The following is a 25,813-nucleotide window of genomic DNA, read 5'->3' as shown; positions in this document are numbered from 1 at the left end:
TCTAATCCCAACGTTTAAAATAGTAAAAGGAACTAGTGGTAAGCTTAATAAAATATATAAAAAAGTAAAATAAAATAATTGAATAAAATAATTATGTAGTTAACTAAAATACATTAACGATGGCAGGACAGGTGATGCACCACGGCTGCAGCATGTGGGAACTCCTGGATGCCAGTGTAATCCAGGGCAAACACGTCTACAATAAATGTATGCCACTTGAAGAGTCATTGAACTGGAGCTTGAGCTGCAGAAACTGCGACACATCAGGGATGGGGAAAAGTTACTTGGACATTTTGTACCAGGAAGCAGTCACACCCCTTAGGATAGGGTCTTCTGATTTGGTCAGTAGTCAGGGACAGGAGAGTGTGGCTGCAGCTGAGGCAGGTAAGGGGACCCCACAGGGCAAGAGTGCAGGAGCCTCAGCCTTTGCGAATGCCCAACAGGTATGAGGTTCTTTCAGTTTGTTTGTATGAGAGTGGGGGCTGCAGGGTGGATGAGCAACATGACCATGGCACAAGAAGCCATTCAAGTGAAAGGAGAAAAAAGCAATGTAGTGGTAATAGGGGACACTAAAGTTAGGGGGATTGACACTGTTCTCTGCAGCAAAGAGCGAGAGTCCAGATGACTGTGTTGCCTGCCCAGTGCCAGGGTTCTGGACATCTGCTCAGGGATGGAGAGGAACTTACAGTGGGAGGGGGTGGATCCAGTCATCATGGTCCATTTCAGTACCAACGACATAGGCAGGATAAGGAAAGAGGTTCTGCAAAGTCAGTATGAGGTACTAGGAGCCAAATTAAGAAGCAGAACCTAAAAGCTAATAATCTCTGGATTATTACCTGAGCCACTTGCAAATTGACATTGGGCAAATAAGATTAGAGAAATTAATGCGTGGCTCAAAGACTGATGTGGTAGAAGTGGGTTCCAATTCATGGGGCACTGGCACCAGTACTGGGGAAAGTAGTGGCTGTACTGTTGGGACAGTCTACACCTGAATCATGCTGGGGCCGGTGTTGTAGCGAGCCACATAACTAGGGAAGTAGAGAGGGTTTTAAACTGAATAGTGAGGGCAAGGCATCAAATCTGGGAAGATATGGTAAATCAAGGATGAGAGACAAGGCAAGAGAGAAAGGTATTAATATGGGAAATGATAAACAGACTGTGACAAAGAGACAGAGCGTACAAATTTAAGAATAAATCAACAGATAAGGCAAGAGGCTACAAAAATAATAAAAAAAGACAAAACTAAAGGCTCTGTATCTGAATGCATGTAGCATTCAAAACAAATGAACTGAGAGCGCAAATAGAAATAAAGAAGTGCGATCTGATAGCCATTACAGAGACATGGCTGCAGGACGACATAGATTGAGACCTGAATATTGAAGGGTACATAGCATTTAGGAAGGACAGGAAGCTAGGAAAAGGTGGAGGGTAGCGCTGTTAATAAATGATGGTATTAGTGCAATGGAGCAGGCTGACCTAAGTTCAGGAGATCAGTATGTAGAAGCAGTTTGGGTAGAGATGAGAAATCATAAAGGCAAGACGTCACTTGTGGGAGTGGTGTACAAGCCACCTAACAGTAACCACATTGTAGGAAGGGGTATAAAGTAAGAAATAATGTCAGCTTGACAGAAAGGTACAGCGATAATTATGGGGGAATTTCAACCTACATATAGACTGGAAAAAATCAGATGGGCAGAGGTAGCCTAGATGAGGAGTACATAGAATGTTTTTGGGATAATTTCTTGGAACAATGCATTCTGGAGCCAGAGTGCAGGCTATACTAGACCTGGTACTGTGCATATAGATAGGATTAATTAATTACCTCATAGTTAATGCATCCCTAGGTAGCAGTGATCATAATATGATTTAATTTTACATTCAGTTTGAGGAAGAGGAGTTGATCCAAGACTAGTATTTTAAACTTAAATAAGGACAATTATGAGGGCATGAAAGCAGAGCTAGTTAAAATGAACGGGCAAATCAGGTTAAGGGATATACAAGGTCAACAGAGATGCAGTGGAAGACATTTAAGGGGATATTTCAGAATACACAGAATAAATACATTTCAACGCGAAAGAAAAATTCCATGGGTGGGACCCACCATCCATGGTTAACTAAAACAGTTAAAAGATAGCATCAAACTTAAAGAAAAAGCCTATAATTGCGCAAAGATGGAGACAGGTCAGAAGATTCGACAGAATATTAAAACAAGCAAATAACAACTAAAAGATTGATCAGGAAAATATAATTAGAGTACGAGAGAAAGCTAGCTAGAAATATAAAGACAGATAGTAAGAGTTTCTACTGATATTTTAAAAAGAAAAGAGTTAACAAAGTGAGCGTTGGTCCTATAGAAAGTGAGTCTCGGGAATTAATGAGATGGCAGATGAATTGAATAGATATTTTGCATCGGTCGTCACTATTGAGGATACAAGTAACATCCCAATATTAGCTGTAAGTCAGGAAATGGAAGGGAGGGAGGAGCTCAAGAAAATTACAATCACTAGGGAAGTGGTACTGAACAAATTGTTGGAGCTGTGGGCTGACAAGTCCCCGGGTCCTGATGGACTTCATCCTAGTGTGTAAAAAGTGAGATAGTTGATGCGTTAGTTTTAATTTTCCAAAATTCCCTAGATTCGGGGAAGGTTTCATTATATTGGAAAATAGTGACTGTAACTCCTTTATTCAAAAAGGGAGAGACAGAAAACAGGAAACTACAGGCCAGTTAGCTTAACATCTGTCTTAGAAGCTATTATTAAAGACATTATAACAAGGCATTTAGAAAAATTCAAGGTAATCAGGCAGAGTCAACATGGTTTTCTGAAAGGGAAATCATGTTAAACCAATTTACTGGAATTCTTTGCAGGAGTTAGATGTGCTGTGGATAAAGAGGAACCGGTGGATGTACTGTCCGTAGATTTCCAGAAGGCACTTGACAAGGTGCCACATCAAAGGTTATTGCACAAAATAAAAGCTCATGGTGTAGGGGGTAACATATTGGCATGGGTAGAAGATTGGCTTGCTAACAGGAAACAGAGTAGGCAGAAATGGGTCATTTTCTGGTTGGCAAGATGTAACAACTGGTGTGCCACAGGGATCAGTGCTGTGGCCTCAACATTTTACAATTTATATAAATGACTTAGATGAAGGGACCGAAGGTATAGTTGCTAAATTTGCTGATGACACAAAGATAGAAAAGTATCTTGTGAAGAGGACATAAGGGGATTACAAAGGGAGATTGATAGCTTAAGTGAGTGGGCTAAGACCTGGCAAATGGAGTATAATGTGGGAAAGTGTCCACTTTGGCAGGAAGAATAAAAAAGCAGCATTTATCTAAATGGTGAGAGATTGCAGAGCTCTGAGATGCAGAGGGATCTGGGTGTTCTAGTGCATGAATTGCAAAAGGTTAGTATGCAGGTACAGCATGTAATTGGGAAAGCTAATAGATTGTTATAGTTTATCACAAGGGGAATTAAATAGGGAGGTTATGCTTCAGCTATACAGGGCATTGGTGAGATCACATCTGGAGTACTGTGTACAGTACTTGTCTCCTTATTTAAGGAAGGATGTAAATGCATTGGAGGCAGTTCAGAGAAGGTTTACTAGTCTAATACCTGGAATGGGTGGCTGTCTTACGAGGAAAGATTGGACAGGCTAGGCTTGTATCTTCTGGAATTTAGAAGAGTAAGAGGCGACTTGATTGAAGCATAGAAGATCCTGAGGGGGCTTGAAAGGGTGGATGTGGAAAGGATGCTTCCCCTTGTGGGAGAATCTAGAACTAGGGGTCATTGTTTAAAAATAAAGGGTGTCCCATTTAAGACAGAGATGAGGAGAAATATTTACTCTGAGGAGCTCGAGTCTTTGGAATTCTCTTCTTCAAAAGGCAGTGGAAGCAGAGTCTGGGGTGGAAGGTTATTGGGGGTAGATGGAAATATGGAGCAATCAGTTCAACCATGGACCTATTAAAAGGCTGAGCAGCGTCCAAGTGCCGAGTGGCCTACTCCTGCTCCTAATTCGTATGTTTGTATGTGGCACCAATTCAAATGCTTTTTGAAAGTCCAAAAACACTACATCCACTGGTTTCTCCCTTATTCATTTTATGGGTTCCATCCTCTTAAAAACTCAACACATTTGTCAAACATGATTTCCCTTTCAGAAATCAGTGTTGATTTTGCTTAATTATATGATGATTTTCTAGGTGCCCTGTTACCACACCCCTAATAATAGATTCTAGCATTTTGCCTACTAGTGATGTTAGGTTAACTGGCTTATAGTTCCAAGTTTTCTCTTTTCCTCCTTTCTTAAAAGTCTGGTCACCACACTTTAGGAAGAATGTGAGGGTCTTTGAGAGGGTGTAGAGGAGATTTACCAGAATACTTCCACGCTTGAGGGATTTTGGCTACAAGGTTAGACTGGAGAAGCTAGGGTTGTTCTCCTCAGAGCAAAGGAGATTGAGGTGAGATTTGATAGAGGGGTACAAGATTATGACAGATTTAGATAGGTAGACTAAAAAAACTGTTCCCATTCGTTGATGGTACAAGACTAAGGGACACAGATTTAAGGTTTTGGGCAAAAGATGCAGGGTGGATGTGAGAAAGATTTTTTTTTTTTTTTTACACAGCAATTGGTAATGACCTGGAACTTGCTGCTTACAAGGGTAGAAGTGGAGATGACCAATGATTTCAAAAGGAAATTAGATGGGCACTTGAGGTAAATAAACTTGCAGGGCTACAAGGATAAAGAGAGTGGGGGGGCGGGGGGAGAGGAAATGGGACTGATCGGAGTACTCTAAAGAGAGCTGGCACGGACTCGATAGGCCGAATGGCAGCCTTCTCTGCCCTTATGACTCTAAATAGTGGGATTATGTTTGCTATCTTCCAATCCTTGGGAACTGTTCTAGAACCTAAGGAAGACTCAGAAGATGAGCCAATCACATAGTACCCAGCCCTTTCCCTGTTGTATAGGCATAGCATTGATGCTGTAGACCCAATTAATTTTCTCATCAATGGTGATGACACCTCAAATGTTGATGCTGGAAGGCTCGGTAACGATAGTGCTGCTTGAGATCAGTGAGACAGGTGGCCCCTCTCTTGCTCATTATCTGGCACTTATAGAACATAGAACAGTACAGCACAGTACAGGCCCTTCGGCCCACGATGTTGTGCCGAACCTTTAACCTACTCTAGGATCAACTACCTACATACCCTTCATTCTACTATCATCCATGTACCCATCCAAGAGTCGCTTAAATGTCCCTAATGTATCCGCTTCTACTACCACCGCTGGCAGTGCATTCCACGCACCCACCACTCTCTGTGTAAAGAACCTACCTCTGACATCTCCCCGAAACCTTCCTCCAATCACCTTAAAATTATGCCCCCTGGTGACAGCCCTTTCCACCCTGGGAAAAAGTCTCTGGCTATCCACTCTATCTATGCCTCTCATCATCTTGTATCCCTCTATCAAGTCACCTCTCATCCTTCTTCGCTCCAATGAGAAAAGCCCTAGCTCCCTCAACCTTTCTTCATAAGACATGCCCTCCAGTCCAGGCAGCATCCTGGTAAATCTCCTCTGCACCCTCTCTAAAGCTTCCACATCCTTCCTATAATGAGGCGACCAGAACTGAACACAATATTCCAAGTGTGGTCGAACCAGGGCCTTATAGAGCTGCAGCATAACCTCGCGGCTCTTGAACTCAATCCCCCTGTTAATGAAAGCCAACACACCATACGCCTTCTTAACAACCCTATCAACTTGGGTGGCAACTTTGAGCGATCTATGGACATGGACCCCAAGATCCCTCTGTTCCTCCATACTGCCAAGAATCCTGTCTTTAAGTCTGTATTCTGCATTCAAATTCGACCTTCCAAAATGAATCACTTCACACTTTTCCAGGTTGAACTCCATATGCCACTTCTCAGCCCAGCTCTACATCCTGTCAATGTCCCATTGCAACCTACAACAGCCTTCCACACTATCCACAACTCCAGCAACCTTCGTGTCATCGGCAAATTTGCTAACCCAGCCTTCCACTTCCTCATTCAAGTCATTTATAAAAATCACAAAGAGCAGAGGTCCCAGAACAGATCCCTGCGGAACACCACTGGTCACCGAGCTCCAGGCTGAATACTTTCCATCTACTACCACCCTCTGTCTTCTATGGGCCAGCCAATTCTGTATCCAGACAGCCAAATTTCCCTGTATCCCATGCCTCCTTACTTTCTGAATGAGCCTACCATGGGGAACCTTATCAAACGCCTTGCTAAAATCCATATACACCACATCCACTGCTCTTCCTTCATCAACATGTTTTGACACATCGTCAAAGAATTCAATAAGGCTTGTGAGGCATGACCTGCCCCTCTCAAAGCCATGCTGACTGTCTCTAATCAAACTATGCTTTTCCAAATAATCATAAATCCTGTCTCTCAGAATCCTCTCCAATAATTTGCCCACTACCGACGTAAGACTGACTGGTCTATAATTCCCAGGGTTATCCCTATTCCCTTTCTTGAACAAGGGAATAACATTTGCCACCCTCCAATCATCTGGTACTACTCCAGTGGACAGTGAGGACGCAAAGATCATCGCCAAAGGCGCTGCAATCTCTTCCCTCACTTCCCGTAATATCCTTGGGTATATCCCGTCTGGCCCCGGGGACTTATCTGTCCTCATGTCTTTCAAAATTTCCAGCACATCCTCCCTCCTAACATCAGCCTGTTCGAGCAGATCAGCCTGTTTCACGCTGTCCTCACAAACGACCAGGTCCCTCTCACTAGTGAATACTGAAGCAAAGTATTCATTAAGGACCTCCCCTACCTCCTCCGACTCCAAGCACAAGTTCCCTCCACTATCCCTGATCGGCCCTACCCTCACTCTGGCCATCCTCTTGTTCCTCACATAAGTGTAGAACGCCTTGGGACTTTCCTTAATCCTACCCGCCAAGACTTTTTCATGTCCCCTTCTAGCTCTCCCAAGTCCATATTCAGTTCCTTCCTGGCTACCTTGTAACCCTCTAGAGCCCTGTCTGATCCTTGCTTCCTCAACCTTAAATAAGCTTCCTTCTTCCTCTTGACTAGCTGTTCCACATCTCTTGTCATCCAAGGTTCCTTCACCCTACCATCCCTTCCTTGCCTCATCGGGTACAAATGTTACCTACCAGTTGTCGGAAGTCTGCATGTTATGCAGGTCTTGATGTATATTGGCATAGCAGCTTCACAATTGAAGTCATTAAGAGCTGTAACTTGAAATAGTCAGTGAACCGTCCAATTCCATCAGATAACGTCTATTCCAATATTCACAGTTTGGCTTCAGAACACCGCTTAATGAAAGCTCCATTTGGAAAAAGTTTAATTGAAATAGAATTTGGGCTAACGGAAAATATAAATTTAACGAAACTGACCTATTAACACTAAAGATTGTAAAGGGAAATTGTGATTTAGTTGTCAGTGTCTTTCATGCTGTCTCTTGTTCTGTACTTTGTAAGTGCTGGTTGGAGCCAACCTATCAGATTCTGTAGAAAGACCCACCGAAACACAGACCGTCACAGACAAGCCAAATATCCCCTACGTGCAATATCTAGCACCTGCACTGATATTTAATGTTCTCATAGAAAAGCTCACTTTCTCACCTGATCAGCAAAGTAGATTTTCTGTTTCCCGTAGACCTTTTCTTTTATTTTACCATCTTGCGTTAGTTGCTCAAGAGCTTTCACTGCAGCCTACAACAAAAGAATACATGCGATGAAAGAAACTGATAAAGACTCAATAACAAGAATTGTTCTGCTGCTGTCGATGTCTCAGTCATACCTGCAAGTGCTTCTATCCCAGACACAGGACAAAACCCGCAAAGAGCAGGTTTCAGAACACGTTATCAGCACTAAGAGGCTGCAACCTCTCAGGAAACTGCTATTAGTAACCAGAAGCCAGACTAATGAAAATGTTCACTTCTAGTCCCCTTGCTTCACATGTTGTGAAACTCAAAGCATTGCTCTGCCTATAATATCCCATCAAGCACCTGAGTGAGACTGCTAGTTCTGTAACAAATTATCACGAAGCAATCTTCTGCTGCTGCTTGTAGCTACTCCTATCTGCTGTCATGGTATGTCAAGTTCATCTATATTTTGCCATCCTCACACTTCCACTGTAGCTCATCTACAACCACTCTGATCCAACTACGCCTAGGTTGATCCCTCTTTCTCCTGCTCCCCACTTTGCCTGCTAGAAGAGATCTCTAGCTTTTCAGCTCTGATCAAATGGCTGAAATACTGACTTTTTTTGCTGTTCTAGAACTCTTAAAAAGTGACATCCAGAAATCAGCAGACTGAAATTTTAACAAAGCTGCATACCACTGCCTGATCTTTCAGAGTTAGTTCCCAGTCAAGTCCAGATATGGGGAGACAGGACTGAAACCACTATGCTACATTCCAGAAAGCCCGTTGGTGAAAGAATGTAGCGGAGCCAATCTTTACTCAGTCTAACATTTATTTAGAGAGTGAAACATTACAAGCATACACTTCCTAACACAACCACACCAGTTTCAGTAAGCGTCTCTTAATATGTGCTCAAGTAAAACCCAAATTAATGCTTTCCACCTGCATACAATTAAACACAACTGATATACAATTAACACACTGAGCCATAGTACCTGTAGTTTCAATTTAAACACACGTCATCTAAAATGTAAGACAGCTCCAATCTTACTGACTTAAATGCATTTTTTTTGAAGAAGTCACCAAGATATTGGTGAAGGGAAGCTCAGTAGACATTATCTACCCAGACTTTCAAACTGCTTTTGATAAGGTACCATAAATGAGAAACATTTAAAATGATGTTCTACAGAGTGCAGAAAAAAAAATGCATTCCACTAAAAGAACAAATTCAACGCTAGTGAAAATCCATGGATGGATAAAAACATAAGGGAACAATTGAGGCTTCGACAGTAGAGGTGTGCATGGGAGGAGAGAATACAAAGAGATTAGGAGAGAAATCAAAAATTAGGAAGGCAAAAAAGATTAAATTAAATCATCAAGGAAGATGAAACAAAATAGTAAAATACTTTACAGGCACATCAATAAAAAAGGAAGGCTGGGATGGGAATAGGAACATTAAGGGATAGACAGGATAATACCACTGGTAACGATAGGGAGATACAGAAATATTAAATAATTATTTCACTTGGATATTTATCAATGAGATAGAACAGGTAGATATGACAATGAATGATAAGCTGAGTAATCAGATAAGTGCATTTAAAATAAAAAAGGGATGTATTGAATAAACTAATTAAACTCAAAGACGATAAAGCCCCTGGTCTGGACGGATTACATTTACGCATTTTAAAAGAATCTAGAGAAGAGATAGCAGAGGTATTACTACATATATTTAAGAATTCATTAGAATAAGGCATAGTGCCAGAGGACTGGCAGATAGCTAACGTAATTTCTATATTTACGAAGTGGGACAGAACATGCCCAGAGAATTATAGACCAGTTAGCTTAACAATCGGTGGTAGGAAAAATAGAATCACAATTAAAAGGAGAGAATAGAAGAACATCTAGGAAAGAAAAATATTATAATGAATAGTCAGCATGGATTTCAAAAGGAAAAATCTTGTTTGATCAACCTTATTGAATTTTTTGAGGAAGTAACAGAGAGCAGACAATAGTAATGCAGAAGATGTAATTTATCTGGATTTTCAAGAGGCCTTTGATAACGTGCCCCATAATAGACTAATGAATAAGGTCAAAGAATGTGGAGTCGGGACAAGTAGGAGAATGGATTGCGAGCTGGCATCTAGACAGAGGGCAGATAGTGGGAGTAAAGGATAGTTATTCAGAGTGATAGCAGGTGGGAACTGGCGTTCCACAAGGATCAGTGCTGGGACAACTGCTGTTCACAATTTACATTAACGATTTGGACTCTGGAATCAAAAACATTATTTCTAAATTTGTGGATTACACCAAATTGGGATCGATAGTCAATACTGAGGAGGACTACAACAAATTATAGGAGACATTAATAAAGTCGCAGAATGGGCAAATAACTGCCAAATGAAGTTTCACACAGATAAATGTGAGGTAGTTCATTTTGGTAGGAAGAATAGGGAGGTCATTTATTACTTGGAAGGCATGAGTCTAGGTGGGGTACAAAAACAAAGGGATCTTGGAGTACAAATACACCAATCACTAAAAGTTGTGCCACAGGTTGGCATGGCTGTAAAAAGAAAGCGCACTGGGCTTTATTTCTAGAGGGATAGTCTTGAAAGTAGGGAAGTTATGCCAAACCCATATCGAACCTTGGTTAGACTATACTTATCGTACGGTGTGCAGTTCTGGTTGCCATATTATAAAACAGAAATAGAGGCACTGGAGAGCGTGCAGAGAAGATTTACAAACATGATATGAGAAATACACAGGTATACATATCAGGAAAGAATGAACAGGCTGGGTCTCTTCTGAAAAAAGCAGCTGATCTAATAGGTTTTGATATGTGAAAACATTCTCTCCGTATCCATTGTGTGGAAGAGCATAACTAGATGCCAGCAATATAACAGAGTCACCAAGAAATCCAATAGGGAATTCAGAAGAAATTGCTTTACCCAAACAGTGGCAAGAATGTGGAGCACACTACCACAGTGAGTGGCTGAAGTGAATAGTATAGATGCTATTAAGGGGGAAGCTAGACAAGTGTATGAGGGAGAAGGGAATAGAGGGTTACACTGATAAATTTAGATGAGGAAAGACAGGAGGAGGTTCGAGTGGAGCATGAACTCTGAAATGGATTGGTTGGGCCGAATGGCCTGTTTCTGTGCTACATATTGTATGTAAAATCCTATGTAATCCACATAAGATGTTTCTCTACAAAACCAAAGCCTCTGGTATTAGTAGAAATCTATAGCACTGAACTGAGAACTGGCTGGAAGCTCACAGGCAAAAAGTTTCTGGAGATGGATTTAGATCTGCTTGGAGACAGGTTGCCTGTGGTGTCCCACAGGGTTCAGTGCCGAGACCTTTGCTATTTACTATTTTTATTCATGATCTAGATGTAGGCATTGGGGGAATGAGCCGTAAGTTTGCAGATGATACAAACATATGAGAGAGAGTCCAGATGCTCTGGGGGATTTGACTCGTGACTGGCAAATGATATTCAACTTAGACAAGTGCAATGTTCTGCATCCGTGCAGGGTAATTGCTGAACAAATGTACAGCCTTCAGCCGGTGAAAAGAGAGATCTGGGTGTTCGAGCGCATAGATCTCTAAAGGTTCATGACCAATGCTGCAAAGCAATAGCTAGATTGAATAGGGTTTTAGGGTGTATTCACAGGACAATTGACTACAAAACAAAGCATACTATTTTGTCTTTGTATAATACCTTGGTTAGACCTCAGTTAGAATACAGTGTCCAGTTTTGGTCTCTCACATGGTAGGTGATATAAAGGAATGGGAAAGGGTACAGAATTGGACCACAAGAATAATTCCCAGTCTAAAGCACCTTAGTTACCAAGATAGGGGAAAGAGCTGGGACTCTACGCTTTAGCAAAGCACAGACTTGTTCAAGATTTATAAGATGATGGAGAAATTGTGTTTGAGCTTATGTCACCTAAAAACAGTTAAGCAGGACCAGGGATCACAATCTCAAGTTACACGAGGACAGATCTAGATTAGGTAGGAGATAGTTGGGAGCTGGTTTTTTTCCCCAGAGAATAGTGGCCCTGCGGACAAGGCTGCCAGCTCCTGTAGTGAACATTGATTTGATGAATTCCTTCAAGTGAAAGCTGGACCTGTTTCTGGCTGTGGTAGAGATCACCTCAGACAAAAGACATAACACTGTAGACTGCATAATAAAGCCAGGGTGGTTTACTGGATTAGTTTCATTCATCTAAAGGAGTTGGATAGAAATTTTCCTGATATTGTTCCCGAATTGGTCTGGCTTTTTAGCCTCTCCCAAGCAATTACGTGGCTCTGGGTGAGGTGGGCATTGTATATACTGTAATACACAAGGCACCACAGTTTTATAGGTCAGACTGGATGGGCCAATGGGTCTGTCGCTGTATGTTCATTTCCAATGGAATCGACCAACGTCCCAAGGTGCCACACGTATTTGGCTCGAGAAGTCGCTCGTGGCAGTTCTATTCCTCAGAAATTCTCAAGTTTCATACAGACACACCATTTTAAATCAACACAGACTGACAAACAGCAACACAAAACAATCTTACCGTCTTCCCGAAACCGTGCTCTCGCTGGAGATTCCCAAAAACATCTTGTGCACTGTATGGCCGATTCTGATCGTTCAAATACTTTAAAATAACGGAAGCAGCTAAAAGAGAAAAGTTTTTTTTACATCAATTAAAAATGTTATAATTTCCTGTTTAAATGTTATCAAGAAAACACTATATGCCAAATGAGAAATATGATTTAATTAGTTGGAAACTTACATTCGACTTTTAATGGAGAAAATCCTAGTTAACTTCTAAAAAAACAAAGTGATTCCTGACAACACAGTGGCCTGCTTATGTCCAAGTGCGCACATGCGCAGCTACATCTTGCCAGAACTAAGTAGCACATGCGCGGGATGACGTCATCGCATATCCGCGCCTGCTTCATCTTCGCGCATGCATGATCACGCATCATCAGGTAACCAGCCCCTCACTCAGCTGCAGGAAGCAGCTGAATGGGAGACTTTGAGGCTGGAGTTCGACCCCCATCACTTGCTCCCACCCCACAGGCCGCTCTCCCCCCTCGGCAACTCGCTCCAGGCCTTGACGCTTCCTCTCCTCAGCCGCTCGCACTAGATCTCGCTGCTCTCCCCCACTCCCCTGGCCAATTGTTCCTCGCTTCGCGTCACCACGCTCTCCAGCCGCTCGCTCTCCACTTCCCTGCCCCCCCCCCCCCCCCCAACCAACTGCTGGCACTCGGCCGCGCCACTTCCCTCCTCTCGGCCACTCGCTCCTACGTCGCCTGGTCACCACTTGCGGCCCGCCTTGCTTCTTCAAACGGCACCTGGTGACTAATGAAACGTGGGTGTGAGTGCACAGGAAGAGGGAAGCAGCGTGGCCTAGAGCTATAGTTTGGGAAGCAAGCAGCGAGGTCTGGAGCAGCCAGTGAGGAGGTGGGGGGGGGGTGGGGGGGTGGTGGGGAGACAGCAAGTTGTCAGGGTGGGGGGGGGTGCGCGGTGGGAGAGCAGCCAGTGGGGCGGGATTTAGTAGCTACGTTCGGGTGAAATCAGTCCTGGTCAGTCAAATAAACAAATCACAATAATGAATTAGCAGCACATTTTATACTCTGCCTGATTTTCGATCAGGGTGACAATTCACTATCTTGCAATGGAAATTCAATCATAAAATTCCTTTTGTATTTAATAGGATTACTGGAATATTAAATGGATCGGAGGATTACAGTAAGTATCCTATAACTACATAGTAGCATATTACTGGGCTTCCATGCAACTTAATCTAAGGTTAGTTTGCTAGAATGATCAGCCATAATCATTTCCTGTGATAAATTGAGCAGCGCCATCTTTAATCCTGGCAGCTGCCTGAAAGTCACAGACACTGCCATTCCAGTTGAAAAGCCTGTATTTGCTCATGTACAAGTACTGCATCACCTGGTGGCTGCGTTGTCAGCAAATGCAGCCTTTAAAAAAACTGGCAGCCAAGATGGCCACCGCAATTTGCATCTGAAATATCTTTGCACATTCCAAGGCCCAACCGAAGCCAAAAGTTGGAGGCGCCCTGGACACAGAACAATGGCTTTCTCCAAGTAATTGAATTACCTAGGATTGCTTCATTAGCATGGCAGTCAAGGCAATCCTGACACATTGACTTTGAAAGAGCAAACCCCTCAGTGTAAATATTGGCATCCTGGGACCCGTGGAACCAATTCTAAATCAATTCAAATTTCATTAGAAGGTTCCAGAGTATACCGAGGCAGTCATGTGACCATCTGTCCATCTCTGAAAAAAAAAATGGGAGTTTTGCTACACAGACAAAAGACGAGCAGTAACTGAATGCACAGCAGTAGAGAAGGCTGTGTGCCTCCCTTTCTCTCCAGAAAACATCAAGTTTGAAAACCTTCTGCAACTGTGGACACTTTAAGCCTACAGACTGCTGCAGTCAGAGACCAGGAGAAAAGAGATCCACCTACAATTCTGCCTCCAAGAAAACCCTGAGCAAAGCAGGTCAACCACAAAGTGCACTTTTACCAGCCAAAGACTTCAAGAATACAACTCCAGCCTCTTACCTTCCAGGAGCAGAGCAAAGAGGACCGGAGCAGACCTGTAGGGAGAACGCTGAGAGCGGAGCCTATTAATCGACCCCGAGGATCAAGGCCCAGTCTCTTACCTTTCGGGAGCGGAGCGACGAGGAGAGGACCGGAGTGGACCTGTGGGGAGAACACCGGGAGCAGAGAGCAGTCAGACCTCTTCCAGCACGCCGGAGTTTTGAAAAAAAAAGGCAAACAGTGACATCAGAGGACAGCTGCAAGGTGATTGGTTGGTGAGTAGCAGCTGTTAGAATATCTTAAAAAAAAATAAGGGGAAAGTTGTTTTTTTTGTTGGAAAAAAATTTCTGGTGATAAGGCGAGTACTACTAAAGTGTTTTTTTTTAAAGGACTTTAGATTGAAGTGGGTCGAACAATTATACCAAGTATAATTAGTATTTTTTAATTAAGGGAGTAACTAATTAACCCAAGGGTTGGCTGGAGTGCTCAGCCCCGTGATATGCTCTTCCTGCGCTATGTGGGAAACAAGGGACGCTTCCAGTGTCCCTGACAACCATGCTTGCAGGAAGTGTATCCATCTGCAGCTACTGGCTACCCGCATTATGGAGCTGGAGCTGTGGATGGATTCACTGTGGAGCATCCGCGATGCTGAGGACGTCGTGGACAGCACGTTTAGTGAGGTGGTCACACCGCAGGTAATGGCTGCAGAGGCAGAAAAGAGATGGGTGACCACCAGACGGAGTAGTAGGCGGAGTCCCCTGTGGCCATCCCCCTCTCAAACAGATATACCGCTTTGGATATTGTTGGGGGGGATAACCTCCAAGGGGAAAGCAGCAACAGCCAAGCTCGTGGCACCACGGAGGGCTCTGCTCCACAGCAGGGAAGGAAAAGGGGTGCAAGAGCTATAGTGATAGGGGATTCTATTGTAAGGGGTGCAGATAGGCGTTTCTGTGGCCGCAAACAAGACTCCAGGATGGTATGTTACCTTCCTGGTGCTCGGGTCAAGGATGTCTCGGAGCGGCTGCAGGACATTCTGAAAGGGGAGGCTTAGCAGCCAGAGGTCGTGGTCCATATTGGTACTAACGACATAAGCAGGAAAAGAGATGAGGTCCTGCAAAGTGAATATAGGGAGTTAGGAAGGAGGTTAAAAAGCAGGACCTCTAGGGTTGTAATGTCAGGAAGACTCCCTGTGCCACGTGCTAGTGAGGGTAGGAATAGGAGGATTAGGCAAATGAATGCATGGCTGAAGAGCTGGTGTAGGCGGGAGGGCTTCAGCTACTTGGATCATTGGGATCTCTTCTGGTGTAGAGGTGACCTGTACAAGAAGGACGGGTTGCATCTAAACTGGAGGGGGACCAACATCCTTGCGGGGAGGTTTGCTAGAACTACTCGGGAGGGTTTAAACGAGACTTGCAGGGGGCTGGGACCCAAAGTAGTAGTCTCTCAAATGAGATAGTTGAGGCAAATGTAGAGGTTAAAGCAAGCAAGTCCAGTAGGCAGGCCGGGCAGGACAGGGAGCGTGGAAGGTCTGGTAGGCTAAACTGTATTTACTTTAACGTAAGAAGTCTCACAGGTAAGGCAGATGAACTCAGAGCATGGAGCGGTACATGGGATCGTGATATTACAGCTATTACGGAAACGTGGTTGAGGGATGGGCAGGACTGGCAGCTCAATGTTCCGGGGGACCAATCCTTCCGGCGTGACAGAGGTGGAGGTAAGAGAGGAGGGGGAGTTGCACCAAAAATTAGGGAGGACATCACGGCAGTAATTAGAGAAGATATCCCGGGGGGAATGTCCAACGAGGCCATATGGGGAGAACTTAGAAATAAGAAAGAGGTGATCACTTTGATGGGATTATACTATAGGCCCCCCAATAGTCAGAGGGAAGTGGAGGAGCATATATGTAGGAAAATCACAGATAGGTTTAGGAATTACAGGGTTGTAATAGTAGGTGATTTTAACTTCCCTAATATTGACTGGGACTGCATTAGTGCTAAGGGATCAGATGGAGAAGAATTTGTTAAGTGTGTCCAGGATAGTTTTCTGAAGCAGTATTTGGATAGCCCTACCAGAGAAGGAGCTACACTCGACCTCCTCTTGGGAAATGAGGCTGGTTGATGTGGCAGTGGGGGAGCACTTTGGGACCAGTGACCATAACTCTATTAGCTTCAAGATAGTTATGGAAAAGGATAGGACTGGTCCAAGTGATGCATTTTGGGAAGTTAAACCAGGGCAGGACATATACAGTGAATGGCAGGGCCCTGGGGAGTGTTGTTGAGCAGAGATACCTTGGGGTGCAAGTACATAGTTCCCTGAAAGTGGCAACACAGGTAGACAGGGTGGTGAAGGCGTATGGCATGCTTGCCTTCATCAGCCGAGGCATTGAGTACAGAGTTGGGACATCATGTTACAGTTATACATAACATTGGTTAGGCCGCATTTGGATTACCGTGTGCAGTTCTGGTCACTGCACGACAGTAAAGTTGTGATTAAGCTAGAGAAGGTGCAGAAATGATTCACAAAGATGTTGCCTGGTTTGGAGGGCTTGAGTTATAAAGAGAGATTGGATAGGCTGGGTCTGTTTTCCCTGGAGCGAAGGAGGCAGAGAGGGTACATGATAGAGGTATATAAAATGATGAGAGGCATAGATTGATAGCAAGAGTCTGTTTCCCATGGTAGGGGTGACTAAAACTAGAGGGCATAGAGTTAAGGTGAGAGGGAGGAGGTTTAAAGGGGATCAAAGGGGTAAATGTTTCACACAAAGAATAGTGGGTATCTTGAATGAGCTGCCAGAGGAGGTGATGGAAGCAGGAACAGTAGCGACATTTAAGAGGCGTCTGGACAGGTACTTGAATGAGCAAGGCATAGAGGGATATGGAATTAATGCAGGCAGGTGGGATTAATATGATCAGCATGGACGCTGTGAGCCGAAGGGCCTGTTTCTCTGCTGTACGACTATGATTCTATAAAACCACCGAATCATCCAACCTCACACTGTGTATTTAACTTTTATTTATTCTGGACTTTAATCCAACCTAAAACCTATTTTCCACTTTGTCATCTATTTGGGTGTGTGATCCTCCTGTGAATATATGCGTGAATGTGTAACTTTTTAAAAAAAAATTATTTTAGATCGGGTTTAGCTTTTGAGTATAATAAACTTAACTCTTTCTTGTCTAAACTCATGAAGACCTGTCCGATTGGTTCTTTCACGATCACATTAAAGGTAAAAAACGTAAAACATTCACTGAGGTGGCAAGCACAACCACTGTAAAAAGGAACAAACCCCTATTGAGGTCTAATAAGGGGAAGTGCAAAAGTAGCGACTGTGACCCCCTCCCCCTCCCCCCCACTTGGCCGTAACGTGAATCCATTCCCTATCACACAAAATGTACTCAATCTTTCTTCTTTTGGGCCTCCTTATCTCGAGAGACAATGGATACGCGCCTGGAGGTGGTCAGTGTGGTTTGTGAAGCAGCGCCTGGAGTGGCTATAAAGGCCAATTCTGGAGTGACAGGCTCTTCCACAGGTGCTGCAGAGAAATTTGTTTGTTGGGGCTGTTGCACAGTTGGCTCTCCCCTTGCGCGTCTGTCTTTTTTCCTGCCAACTACTAAGTCTCTTCGACTCGCCACAATTTAGCCCTGTCTTTATGGCTGCCCGCCAGCTCTGGCGAATGCTGGCAACTGACTCCCACGACTTGTGATCAATGTCACACGATTTCATGTCGCGTTTGCAGACGTCTTTGAAGCGGAGACATGGACGGCCGGTGGGTCTGATACCAGTGGCGAGCTCGCTGTACAATGTGTCTTTGGGGATCCTGCCATCTTCCATGCGGCTCACATGGCCAAGCCATCTCAAGCGCCGCTGACTCAGTAGCGTGTATAAGCTGGGGGTGTTGGCCACTTCAAGGACTTCTGTGTTGGAGATATAGTCCTGCCACCTGATGCCAAGTATTCTCCGAAGGCAGCGAAGATGGAATGAATTGAGACGTCACTCTTGGCTGGCATACGTTGTCCAGGCCTCGCTGCCGTAGAGCAAGGTACTGAGGACACAGGCCTGATACACTCGGACTTTTGTGTTCCGTGTCAGTGCGCCATTTTCCCACACTCTCTTGGCCAGTCTGAACATAGCAGTGGAAGCCTTACCCATGCGCTTGTTGATTTCTGCATCTAGAGACAGGTTACTGGTGATAGTTGAGTCTAGGTAGGTGAACTCTTGAACCACTTCCAGAGCGTGGTCGCCAATATTGATGGATGGAGCATTTCTGACGTCCTGCCCCATGATGTTCATTTTCTTGAGGCTGATGGTTAGGCCAAATTCATTGCAGGCAGCCGCAAACCTGTCGATGAGACTCTGCAGGCACTCTTCAGTGTGAGATGTTAAAGCAGCATCGTCAGCAAAGAGGAGTTCTCTGATGAGGACTTTCCGTACTTTGGACTTCGCTCTTAGACGGGCAAGGTTGAACAACCTGCCCCCTGATCTTGTGTGGAGGAAAATTCCTTCTTCAGAGGATTTGAACGCATGTGAAAGCAGCAGGGAGAAGAAAATCCCAAAAAGTGTGGGTGCGAGAACACAGCCCTGTTTCACACCACTCAGGATAGGAAAGGGCTGTGATGAGGAGCCACCATGTTGAATTGTGCCTTTCATATTGTCATGGAATGAGGTGATGATATTTAGTAGCTTTGGTGGACATCCGATCTTTTCTAGTAGTCTGAAGAGACCACGTCTGCTGACGAGGTCAAAGGCTTTGGTGAGATCAATGAAAGCAATGTAGAGAGGCATCTGTTATTCACGGCATTTCTCCTGTATCTGACGAAGGGAGAACTGCATGTCAATGGTCGATCTCTCTGCACGAAAGCCACACTGTGCCTCAGGGTAGACGCGCTCGGCCAGCTTCTGGAGCCTGTTCAGAGCGACTCGAGCAAAGACTTTCCCCACTATGCTGAGCAGGGAGATTCCACGGTAGTTGTTGCAGTCACCGCGGTCACCTTTGTTTTTATAGAGAGTGATGATATTGGCATCGCGCATGTCCTGGGGTACTGCTCCTTCGTCCCAGCACAGGCATAGCAGTTCATGTAGTGCTGAGAGTATAGCAGGCTTGGCACTCTTGATTATTTCAGGGGTAATGCTGTCCTTCCCAGGGGCTTTTCCAATCTATAATCAACTAACCCTAACCACCACAGGGTCAACAGTGCGATGCTCATTTTGGGCTCATTATAAGCCACATTTCCCAATATCAACATTGCGATAGTATCAAATGTCTCGCAAGGAACAATCTGTACTATACTTCGGCTCAGAGTTGATGGGCTGGAGTCCGAGCTTCAGACACAGCAGCACATCAGGGAGCGGGAGAGGTTCCTGGACACTGTGCTAAAGGCAGTCACACCCCAAAGATAAAGTATCTCAAATTCAGCCAGTGGTCAGGGACAGGAGGGTGTGACTGTAAGTGAGACAGGTAGAGGGATCCTGAATTCAGCAATGGAGCAGCCTCAGCTCTTGACCTTGTCTAACAGGTACAAGGTACTTGCTACCTGTGTGGATGAGGAAAAGGACTGTAGGGAGGATGAGCAAACTAACCACTGCACTGTGGTACAGGAGGCCATTCAAGCTGGGGGGGGGGGGGGGGAGCAAAAACATAAAGGGGTAGTGGTAGGGAATTCCATAATTAGGGGTACTGATAGCATCCTTTGTAAGCAGGACCAAGAGTCCTGCGTGGTATGTTGCCGACTCGGTTCCAGGGTGAGGGACATCTCTAACCGGCTTGAAAGGATATTGGAAAGGGAGGGGGAGGATCCAAATTTTTTTTTAATTCATTCATGGGATGTGGGCATCGCTGGCCAGGGCAGCATTTATTGCCCTTGAGAAGGTGGTGGTGAGCTGCCTTCCTGAACCGCTGCAGTCCATGTGGGGTAGGTACACCCACAGTGCTGTTAGGAAGGGAGTTCCAGGATTTTGACCCAATGACAGTGAAGGAACGGCGATATAGTTCCAAGTCAGGGTGGTGTGTGACTTGGCGGGGAACTTGCAGGTGATGGTGTTCCCATGCATTTGCTGCCCTTATCCTTCTATTTGGTAGAGGTCGCGGGTTTGGAAGGTGCTGTTTAAGGAGCCTTGGTGCGTTGCTGCAGTGCATCTTGTAGATGATGCACACTGCTGCCACAGTGCAGTGGTGGAGGGAGTGAATGTTTGTGGATGGGGTGCCAATCAAGCGGGCTGCGTTGTCCTGGATGGTGTCGAGCTTCTTGAGTGTTGTTGGAGCTGCTCCCATCCAGGCAAGTGGAGAGTATTCCATCACACTCCTGTCTTGTGCCTTGTAGATGGTGGACCAGCTTTGGGGAGTCAGGAGGTGAGTTACTCGCCGCAGGATTCCTAGCCTCTGACCTGCTCTTATAACCGCGGTATTTATATGGCTACTCCAGTTCAGTTTCTGGTCAATGGCAGCCCCTAGGATGTTGATAGTGGGGGATTCAGCAATGGTAATGCCATTGAATGTCAAGGGAGATGGTTAGATTCTCTCTTGTTGGAGATGGTCATTGCCTGGCACTTGTGTGGAGCGAATGTTACTTGCCACTTATCAGCCCAAGCCTGGATATTGTTCAGGTCTTGTTGCATTTCTACACAGACTGCTTCAGTATCCGAGGAGTCATGAATTGTGCTGAACATTGTGCAATCATCAGCAAACATCCCCACTTCTGACCTAATGATTGAAGGAAGGTCATTGATGAAGCAGCTGAAGATGGTTGGGCCGAGGACACTATCCTGAGGAACTCCTGCAATGATGTCCTGGAGCTCAGATGATGGAGCTCCAACAACCACAACCATCTTCCTGTGCGCTAGGTATGACTCCAGCCAGCAGAGGGCTTTCCCCCGATTCCCATTGACCTCAGTTTTGCTAGGGCTCCTTGATACCATACTCGGTCAAATGCTGCCTTGATGTCGAGGGCAGTCACTCTCACCTCACGAGTTCAGCTCTTTTGTCCATGTTTGAACCAAGGCTGTAATGAGGTCAGGTGCCGAGTGGCCCTGGCGGAACCCAAACTGAGCGGCACGGAGCAGGTTATTGCTAAGCAAGTGCCGCTTGATGGCACTGTTGATGACACCTTCCATCACTTTACTGATGATTGAGAGTCGGCTGATGGGGCGGTAATTGGCCGGGTTGGACTTGTCCTTTTTATGTACAGGACATACCTGGGCAATTTTCCACATTGCAGGGTAGATTGCCAGTGTTGTAGCTGTACTAAAACAGCTCGGCTGGGGGCGCGGCAAGTTCTGGAGCACAGGTCTTCAGTACTATTGCCGGAATGTTGGTCAAGCCCATAGCCTCTGCAGTATCCAGTGTCTTCAGTCGTTTCTTGATATCACGCGGAGTGAATCGAATTGGCTGAAGTCTGGCAGCTGTGATGCTGGGGACTTCAGGAGGAAGCCGAGATGGATAATCAACTCACCACTTCTGGCTGAAGATTGTGACAAATGCTTCAGCCTTATCTTTCGCACTGATGTGCTGGGCTCCCCCATCATTGAGGATGGGGATATTTGTGGAGCCACCTCCTCCAGTTAGTTGTTTAATTGTCCACCACCATTCACGCTGGATGTGGCAGGACGGCAGAGCTTAGATCTGATCCGTTGGTTATGGGATCACTTAGCTCTGTCTATCGTATGCCGCTTATGCAGTTTGGCATGCAGATAGTCCCGTGTTGTAGCTTCACCAGGTTGACACCTCATTTTGAGACATGCCTGGTGCTGCACCTGGCATGCCCTCCTACACTCTTCATTAAACCAGGGCTGGTCTCCTGGCTTGATGGTAATGGTGGAGTGGGGGATATGCCAGGCCATGAGGTTACAGATTGTGGTTGAGTACAATTCCGCTGCTGCTGATGGCCCACAGTGCCTCATGGATGCCCAGTTTTGCATTGCTAGATCTGTTTGAAATCTATCCCATTTAGCACGGTGGTAGTGCCACACAACACGATGGAGGGTATCCTGAAATGTGAAGGCGGGACTTCGTCTCCACAAGAACTGTGCAGTGGTCACTCCTACCAATATGGTCATAGACAGATGCATCTGCAGCAGGCAGATTGGTGAGGATGAGGTAAAGTATGTTTTCCCCTCGTTGGTTCCCTCACGACCTGCCGCATACCCAGTCTAGCAGATATGTCCTTTAGGACTCGGCCAGTTCGGTCAGTTGTGGTACTACCGAGCCACTCTTGGTGATGGACATTGCAGTCCCCCACCCAGAGAACATTCTGTTCCCTTGCCATCCTCAGTGCTTCCTCCAAGTGCTGTTCAACATGGAGGAGCACTGACTCATCAGCTGAGGGAGGGCAGTAGGTGGTAATCAAGGAGGTTTCCTTGTCCATGTTTGACCTGATGCCATGAGACTTCATGGGTTCCAGAGTCGATGTTGAAGACTCCCAGGGCAACTCCCTCACTACTGTATACCACTGTGCTGCTGCCACCTCTGTTAGGTCTGTCCTGCCAGTGGGACAGGACATACCCGGGGATGGTGATGTCAGTGTCTGGAACATTGTCAGATATGATTCAGTGAGTATGACTACGTCAGGCTGTTGCTTGACTAGTCTGTGGGACAGCACTCCCAACTTTGGCACAAGCCCCCAGATGTTACTAAGGAGGACATTGCAGGGTCGACAGGGCTGGGTTTGCCGTTATCGTTTCCGGTGCCGAGGTGGTCCGTCTGGTTTCATTCCTTTTTATTGACTTCGTAGCGGTTAGATACTCGTAATAATAAAGATACAGATAAACTGAGTGCCATTTCAGAGGGCATGTAATAGTCAACCACATTGCTGTGGGTCTGGAGTCACATGCAGCTCAGACCAGGTAAGGACAGCAGATTTCCTTCCCTAAAGGACATTAGTGAACATTGTGGTCCACGTTGGGACAAACAACATAGGCAAGACTAGGCAAGAGGACCTGTTTGGAGATTATCAGGAACTAGGAACAAAATTAAAAAACAGGTCCTCAAGAATTATAATCTCTGGATTATTAATCGAACCATGTGCAAATTGGCATAGGGATAAGAGAGGGGGAGGCCTCAGGGGAAGTCAATGCAGTTTCAAAAACAAGTAACAGGGCAGAGTGTAAAGAAACAGTCAGGAACCCTACTTCAGGAACTGCAGGTCATGGCAAAACTGCAAGAAGTATACTGGTTAAACCAGAAGAGAGAAATAATAAACAGGCGAATAAAGCATCAGTGCTGAGGTACCTGTTAGGGGGTATAGCCCAAATAAGAGTTCCATATACAAATGCACGGAGTGTAAGTAATAAAGTAGATGAGCTGCAGGCACAAATTCAAATGGAAGATTATGATGTGGAGGCCATTGCGGAGACGTGGCTGCATGATGGTCGAGACTGGGAACTAAACATACCTGGTTATATTGGAGCGGCACAGTGGCTAGCACCGCAGCCTCACAGCTCCAGCAACCAGAGTTGAATTCTGGGTCCTGCCTGTGTGGAGTTTGCAAGTTCTCCCTGTGTCTGCGTGGGTTTCCTCCCACATGCCAAAGACTTGCAGGTTGATAGGTAAATTGGCCTTTATAAATTGTCCCTAGTATAGGTAGGTGGAAGGGAAATATAGGGACAGGTGGGGATGTGGTAGGAATATGGAATTAGTGTAGGATTAGTATAAATGGGTAGTTGATGGTCGGCACAGACTCGGTGGGCCGAAGGGCCTGTTTCAGTGCTGTATCTCTAAATAAAATAAAATTAAAATAAAGTTTACAGGAGGGACAGGGAAAATGGCAGAGGGGGTGGAGTAGCCTTACTGATTAGAAATAATATCACTTCATTGGTGAGGGAGGATATAATGAGGGGAAAGCATCCAGTGGAGACCTTATGGGTGGAATTGAGGAACAGAAAAGGATCCAAAACTGTAATAGTTGTTGTGTATAGACCCCCTGGTAGCAGTTCTGAGGTGTTAGATTGTATAAATGCACAAATTAGGCAAGTGTGTAACAAATGCAGAGTATTAATGGTGGATTTTACACTTAGATTGGGAGAGGCAGACAAGCACCTGTCAGAAAGGTAGTGAAACTCTGGAATGTGTCTGGGATAGTTTCCTACAGCAATATGTCCTTGATGTAACAAGCGGACAGGCAATATTAGATTTAGTTGTGAGTAATGAATTCAAGGTAGCATTTGAAAGTGAAAAGCACAAATCAGCTACCAGAATTTTAGATATAAAAACAAGAAATGCTGGAAATACTCAGCAGGTTTGGCAGCATCTGTGGAGACAGAAGCAGAGTTAATGTTTCGGGTCAGTGACCCTTCTTTGGAACTGACCCAAAACGTTAACTCTGCTTCTCTGTCCACAGATGCTGCCAGACCTGCTGAATATTTCCAGCATTTCTTGTTTTTATTTAAGATTTCCAGCATCCGCTGTATTTTGTTTTTATACTAGAATTTTAGACTTGGGTAAGGCTGACTTTACAGAGATGAGACAGAGACTGTCCACGGTAAACTGGGTAGATCTGTTAATGGGTCAAACAAGTGAAGAACAGTGGAGAATATTTAAAGAAACATTTAACGAAGTACAGAGCGAGTATATACCTCAGAGAGGAAAAAGCTCTACTTCACAGAAAAAACAGCCATGGATAACTAAAGAGATTAGGGATAGCAGAAAACTAAAAGAAAAGGGCTTACAAAAATGCAAAACGCTGCACAGATCCGGCCGAATGGGATCGATACAAAGACCAGCAAAGGGTCACAAAGCAGCTTATAAGAGCTACTAAAAGGGATTATGAAAGGAAACTTGCAAGGGACATTAAAATCAATAAGAAATTTTATAGTTACATAAAGGGAAAGCAGGTGGTCAAGAGCAATGTAGGCCCACTAAAAGCTGAAAATGGAGATATAGTCATTGATAATGGGGAAATGGCAGACATGTTGAACAATTACTTTGCCTCAGTATTTACACTTGAAAAGGAGGATAACTTGCCAGAAGTCCCAAAAAAAATAAGAGCCGATAGGGGACAGTAAGTAAAACATCAGTAACAAGGAAATTAATGGAACTAAAGAGTGAGAAATCCCCAGGACCGGATGGCTTCCATCAGAGGGTGTTAAAGGAAGTAGGGGAGCACATTGTAGATGCCCTAACTATAGTCTTTGAGTTTCCTAGATTCAGGAGTGGTCCTTCTGGATTGGAAAGTTGCACGTTACTCCACTTTTTAAGAAGGGTGAAAGGGGGAACCAAGGAAATTACAGACCAGTTAGCCTGACATTCGTGGTGGGCAAATTGCTGGAGTTTATAATAAAGGATAGGGTGACTGTACACCTAGAAAAATTTCAGTTAATTAGGGACAGCTAGCATGGATTCATGACGGGAAGGTCATGCCTGACAAATCTCATTGAATTTTTTGAAGGGGTGGCTAAGGTAGTGGAGAGGGGAATATCTATGGATGTTATTTATATGGACGTCCAGAAGACATTTGATAAAGTCCCACATAAGAGACTATTAACTAAGGTAGATGCCCATGGAGTTGAGGGCAAATTATTGACATGGTTAGGAAGTTGGTTGAGTGGTAGGCGACAAGAGAGTGGGGATAATGGGTAAGTACTCCGATTGGCAGGATGTGACTAGTG

The 25,813-nt window shown here is 44.8% G+C and overlaps 1 protein-coding gene across 2 annotated transcripts in view; it reads right to left on the bottom strand.

Moving 5' to 3' along the window:
- Positions 1–25,813, bottom strand: part of psmc3ip (PSMC3 interacting protein) — an 89,028-nt gene that overhangs the window by 45,715 nt on the left and 17,500 nt on the right. For both annotated transcript variants that reach the window (XM_068013047.1, XM_068013048.1), the window contains exons 2-3: positions 12,217–12,317; positions 7,631–7,720 (exon numbers count right to left, since the gene is read on the bottom strand). In XM_068013047.1, the coding sequence (XP_067869148.1) occupies positions 7,631–7,720; positions 12,217–12,317 (191 nt within the window). The remainder of the gene's footprint in view (positions 1–7,630; positions 7,721–12,216; positions 12,318–25,813) is intronic.

Source organism: Heterodontus francisci, chromosome 33, assembly GCF_036365525.1.
Source record: "Heterodontus francisci isolate sHetFra1 chromosome 33, sHetFra1.hap1, whole genome shotgun sequence".
Taxonomy (NCBI): Eukaryota; Metazoa; Chordata; class Chondrichthyes; order Heterodontiformes; family Heterodontidae; genus Heterodontus; species Heterodontus francisci.
The sequence above is the reverse complement of the archived record's forward strand: the minus strand, read 5'-3'. Positions and strand labels throughout refer to the sequence as shown.